This window comes from Grampus griseus (assembly GCF_964374135.1).
Source record: "Grampus griseus genome assembly, chromosome: 7".
Lineage (NCBI taxonomy): Eukaryota > Metazoa > Chordata > Mammalia > Artiodactyla > Delphinidae > Grampus > Grampus griseus.
In genome coordinates, this window is record NC_139001.1 from 112,090,693 (window position 1) to 112,096,794 (window position 6,102).

General features: G+C 55.2%; 1 protein-coding gene across 1 annotated transcript in view; it reads right to left on the reverse strand.

The window, feature by feature from the left end:
- Positions 1-5,755, reverse strand: part of ARHGEF4 (Rho guanine nucleotide exchange factor 4) — a gene marked incomplete at both ends in the record, with an annotated part of 252,432 nt that extends 246,677 nt beyond the window's left edge. The window contains one exon of the mRNA XM_082657992.1: positions 5,717-5,755. Within this exon, the coding sequence (XP_082514118.1) occupies positions 5,717-5,755 (39 nt within the window). The remainder of the gene's footprint in view (positions 1-5,716) is intronic.
- Positions 5,756-6,102: the final 347 nt, after the last annotated feature.

The following is a 6,102-nucleotide window of genomic DNA, read 5'->3' on the forward strand; positions in this document are numbered from 1 at the left end:
CCACAGCTGAGTCTTGTGAAGGGCTGCGCGGAAGAGAAGGCCCCAGGGCAGAGGAAGCACCGGACCGCTAAGCAGCATGACGGGCCAAGGATGGCAGAGTCCAGGGTGTTGGGGAAACAGCAGCCCTGGGGAGGCACTGAGGGCCTCATGGCAGACAGCTGATTCCCAGAGCTGGTCTGTCCCGCCCACTCTGCCGTCTCCTCTCTCTGTCATCCCAAGAGACCAGCCTTTTTAGGACTCAAGGGGACAGCCTCCTCATGACCTCTCACAGGGCAGGGTCTGTGTGACTTCAGGTGCCTGTTGTGACCTTTACCCAGAAGAGCTGGAATATGTGGGTGACTCCCTAGCAAATGCCCCTGGGACCTGGGGTGCACACCCCTCACGCCTAAGGTTGACAGGCTGAGCGAGTCCTGGTGGGACTTTAATTGCGTGCGGGGTATTTGCTGCTTTCCTGCCCAGCATCTGAACAGCAGTCCTGACTGGGGGGAGGAAAGGATCCCAGGACAATTGAGAAACTGGGCCCCATCCATCTTGGTAACAGAAAGGGGGGCAGATTTCCTCCCTTCCCGCCCTCCGGAGGGCAGCTCAGCTCAGTTCCAGGCAGGATGGTGGATCCTGAGACCAGACCTAACCACCTGCAAGAGGGAGGTGGACATATTCTCAGAGGTGCGACAGAGCTGACTGTCCAGAAGCAGCCCCGCCAGAGGCGTCCTCAGCAGCTGGCCTGTCGAACAGGACCGACTGTGCCCCAACTTTTTTTGATCCCCACCCAAGCTGGGTCCTGGGAGCTACCCCACACCCTGACAAGACAGTTCTTTTTTTTTTTTTCACTTAACTGAAAGTCTATTTTTGCCTTTTGCAACCAAGAGCATTCACTAGTAAAGAAATTGTTACTAGGGTGATTATAGATAACAGACCCTTAAAGAAAGGGGGAGGGAAGTGCTGGGATTGGTTAATCCACCAATTTGAGGTCAAAGGCAGTGAAAATATATTGGGAATTAAGTTACGGAACTCTGGCACCTCATTGCATGCATGGCGACCGCCTAATTCTATCAGCTGTGGCCAAGTCTACTAGGGGCTTTGGGGGGAAATGTGACTTTGCTATAAAACATGAGGAAAAGGCATGAAGATCTCAAGTACTATGGGGTGAGCCTGTTTCTTCTAACTACCCTGGCCAGATTAAAGAGAGAGAATAACTAGCTCAAATCCCTGAACTCCCAGGACTCCCTCTGACTGTACGTAAAGTGTTTCCTCTCTTTTGCAGCCTCAAGCCTGAGATATCCCTGAACCAGGGGCAGTCTGATTCCACCAATCTGTGGATTGGTAAATTATAAAGCTGGTTGAATGGATTTCTTCCCTGCTCCTTGAATGCAAGTCAGAGCATCATTTAGAAAAGACGGAGAGCCCTGGCCTTAGGAATGGCCATCTATTAGGGGATTCACAAACCCACTCAGCCCCTGCTCCTCTCTCTGGCTGCTTCAAGACCTGTGATCACCTTGCCCTGTAAAGTGAGGCCAGTTCTCCTCATGTCCACCCCTGCTCTCTTCCCTGCCTCCAGAACAAAAAGCAGAGTCAGATCTCAGCATGGCCATGGGAAACAACTACCAACTCAAACTGTGGAGGAAAAGGCTCACGTTTCAGAAAATTATTATTCTGCCAACATGTACTGGCAAAGACCTGGGGAAATGGGTGGGGATGGATTGTGAGAGCATCTGACCGTGGAGGGATGAACAACATTGTGGGTCAGGATGAATGTGTTGACGTGGGGGCGTGCACTCGTTCTGCAGGCGGCAAGCTAGCTCCAGCAGCCAAGGTGTGCTCCAGCAGCCGACCTGCTGGTTCACTAAAACCTCAGCTTGATATTGGCTCCCCACGAATTGAAATGGAAAGGGCAAAAATTCCTTGAAGGAATCCAAATATCTGAAGGAACAGAGTGTCGGGGTGGATTTATCAAGAGCAACCTGCTCCCCATGCCTTAACTGTGTCCCCTGTGGAGCCAAACAGACACAGGGACACAGAGAAATACTTTGGCAAGGAGAATGTCAACATCTTGGAAAATTGCCATAAATGCTATTCTCTGTCAGCTGGAGATGCTGATGAGAAACGCTATCTTTGGTGGCAGATGGGATGACAGAGGATGAGAAGCAACATTAAAGTGCCAGAAGCCAACGTGAATGTCTGATGCCACAGCCCTTTGGCATCAACTCATCGATCACGGGGCTGCCGGGACTGAAACAGATGGGCAACACCCATGGGGTCCTATTGGACTTGTGTAATATTAAGAAAAAATGTAAAAAAAAAGTAGACAAAAGGCTCTTAGTGTGCCTAGAACAGTGTGTGGCAGATAGTAGGTGTTCAATAAATATTCACTGATTAAACTCTACTGCCCCTTGCCTAATTCCCAGGCTTAAGTCAACAGACCCAGAGCCCCTTCAATGAAGGGGAGACTGGTAACCTGCAATAACATCCTAAGCAAATAGTACTATGAATCTTCTGAAGGCTCCTGTACTGAGAAACACCTGGACCTTTCAGAAGTTAGTGAACACTGGCTCCGTGCTAACATGAATTCCTGGCCTATGGGAGGTGGCAGGCATGTCTGGTCATAAACGGAAGCTTGCCATGCATCCACTTCACGGTAGCCCATCGGAATCCTGAATCTGTCCGAGACTTTCCCAGCTCCAGAGTGTTCAGCTGGCAAAGTCACGTTCAGTCCCTGGTAGAAACTCCACCCCATTCCTTCACTCATGATGTGGAGACTGTGGTAGAAAAGGGTAACTCGAAGCCTCTGGAACACCCCCTCCCCTCCAAACTAGGGAATCAAAAGCAATACTTCATCTCTGGCGACTAAGAAATCACCAGCCAAGGAGTAGAAATCCCTACTGCAGCCCTTTTCAACTTCCCAGCTTGGCTTGTTCAGAAGACATGGGACCTTGAAGAATGCCAGTGGACAGTTTTAGGTTCAACTGTGTGGATTCTCCTGTGCTGTCTCACAAGCAATCTCCTTAAATGGAACAAATCTGTTAAATCCTTGTCCATTAATCTGGCAAAAAGTGTACGTGTGTGTGCGTGTGTGCGTGCGTGCGTGTGTGTGTGTTTCTTGTCTCAACTGCTGATTCAGGGTTCATCAGAAGTCAGGTGCTTTCCCCACGAGAGGCACAGCAACATAGCTTCACCACCCTCCTTCAGGGCTTCACTGATTCGTGCCGTAACTTAGTGAGCAGAGACCTTGACCTTTCTGCCCCAAAGGACCTCATGCTGGTCTGTGGCACCACACTGACAGCACTTGGACAACAGCAAGTAGCAAGGTACCCTAATGTGTACTGGAGTGTGGGGCAAAAATTCCATGAAAACGGGGACTTTCCGGTTCAGCGAAGCCTCCAGGCAGGCAGCAGAGGTGTCCAGTTTTCTGGAACATTTTGGATAGCGCTTTGAAAGCGAAAGGCATGTCGCTGGACTTCGGCCCCCTACCACCAAGAAAGACGCACAGTGCTGGGCAGGTGTCTGGAGTTTTGAAGCAACATATTCCTCCTTGGATGTGCCGCTCCAACTCATTCTCTGGGTGATCCCAAAGGCTGTGGGCAAGCTCTCTGCTCTCCTTGCACTGTGAAGGGCTCTCTCACAAGGCTGTCATGCCCCGTTGGTTTCCACAGTGCTCAGAGCAGAGCAAGTCCCAACAGAAGTCTCAGCTGAGGCCTGGAGTTTGAGGGACTGTTCTTCCTCCTGGACCTTGGTGGACACTGTGTCTCTGTTATCAGAGTCTGACCGTGGGGCTCCAACGATCTGAGCTCCCTAGGACGGAGCAGCATTCTTGATCAAGCAAGCAACCAAGTCAGGCACCCATCACCGAATGGTCAGTTTAGGCCCCGGCCCAGGAGGGGTCAGGACGTGGTTCCCTCCGCCTCCCACTCCTGTGGCCTCACGGGGCATAACTTACGACCAGTGTCTGAAGGTAGAGCATGTGTGAATGGCCTTTATAGGTGGCTCTGCAAGATATACCTGCATAGCCCAAAGTGGACTGCCTGCCATGGTGTTCGGGGCCCCTCCCTTTCTGCAGGGCAGCAGAAAGGGAGATCCTTTGAGAGGCACGTCTGCTCATCCCCATGGTATGCACAGAGAGAGGCCTGAGGTGTCTCAGGACCTCCAGGGACCCTAGGGTAGCCACCAGGTACTGGGGACAACAAGGGGTGGAAAGGCCTCTGGGGACCGGCTGGGAACGTGAGGAAAGTGTGTCCCATGAGAATACTTCCCCAAAGGCCCTCCTTCCGAGGAGGCAGGCAGGCAAGGTGGTTGCTCTGGGATGTCCAGTGACCTCTTTCCCAAGCCACACCTGCCTGTTTCCTGAGCTTCTGATTCTGCCTGGCAGACTTCCCCTCACCTGGGTGACCTGTGACCACTGCCATGGGTGGGGAAGGACGAAGGTCCCAGGCTCACTGCTCTATAAACACACGTATGTTTTGTAGTAAGATCCTCGCAACCACCTTCAAAGGTGTGGAATTGTTGTCCACAGTTTCCAAATGGGAAAACAAAGACCAACAAATCAGAATTCAAAGGGGGGTACGGGGGGCCTGTGTGTTCAGAGCCGCAGCTCTCACACCTGCCAGGTTCCCCTGTTCTTCAAAGGTTTCTCCTGCACTCACTAAGTTTCTGAAAGGCTCCGTCCCTCTCCCCTCCCAATGTTTGTATGCATGAATTATCCCTGTGGTGTGAGCTGATTCACATGCTGCTATTCCAGACTGGCTGAGGGCAGGGCTCCGGCAGGTCCAGCTCTGGGTCATCTGCCTTCTTGCCACTTTCCCCAGAGCTCTCAGCGCCAGAGAACTTTACCTGGACCCTGCAGTCTGCACTCTAGGAGAAGGTGGCCTCACAGCCAAGTAGAGCAGCTCCTCCCACCATGGACAGCCCCACTGTCTGGCTGCCCAGTGCACAGCTGCTCACTCTGGGGCCTGTCACTCTGACAACACTTCCCTGACTTCCCTGCCTCTGGTTTTATGCAGTTGGTCCCAGGCAGAGCCAACCCCATCCGTTTCTCACCTGGGGAGGTGGAGCTTGGCAATCTGCAGCCTACTGCTCCCCGTGGGGCCCCCGTCGGGGCACGGGAGGTAAGGGTGCCCCAGAGGAACTGGACACACGGACACTAATGAGTAGTCCAGGAACTTGGGCCTGGGAAGGGGCGCACTCCGTGCAGAAGTCTAACACTCCCCAGATTCCTGTTTCCCTCCCCCTGCTTAGACACCCCTTCCTCAGAACGGTGTCCCAACCCGGTCGGTATGCTCCCTCGGTACCTCGGGTATCCTCAGCCCGGGAAATAACAATATCAACCTCTTCCTGGGCACCGACTGGGCCAGGCACAAGCCGTCCTTCCCGGAATCGGCGATCCTACATGGAAGGCCCGAGGCTGCCAAGCGCCCTGCGTGCCGAGAGCGAGCAGGTGCCGGGGAGGCCGGGCACTGGGCGGTCTCCCTCGCTGAGGGTGGCCCGGGACAGCCGTCCAGCCTGCCTCCAACAGGCACCTCTCCTTCTCCGCCATCTGGGCGGCAACGCTCCCGGTCTCCCGATCGGCACGTTGGAAAGTTGGCAGGGAGCGCCCGGGGTGCCCCCACCCACCCGGGGGCCCAGCGGTTAGCCCGGGGAGCAGCGGTGCGCACCGGCTCTGCTCCCCACGCGTGGTCAGACGCCGCCCAGCTCTGACCGCGGGCCCCGGGACGCCGCCTCTCACCTTAAAGAAGCTCCGGAGGAAGTGCACGACGCTGAGCATGGTGGCCCACTCGCAGCACCGAGAGCCAAGCCGCCGAGCCAAGCTCCCGGAACGGCGCCTCGCGCCCCGCCCCCGGCCCGCCCCGGCCGCCCAGACGCACCGCCTCCTCGCGCCCCGACGCTCGGGCACCCCAGGGCCACAGGCGCGTCCGATACGCACGGACACCCGCCGGCTAGCTCCGCGGACACGGCCCGGGGGCCCAAGGAGTCCCCCTCCTGTGGCTCGTCCAGCGCCCCGCGGAGTTCCTGGGCGGACCGGGAGCCTGGGAGTGTTTAATAAGAAAGAACTTGCCCCGCACATCTGCACAAACGCCGCACCCAGGAGCGCATCCGCATCCTACGCGGCGC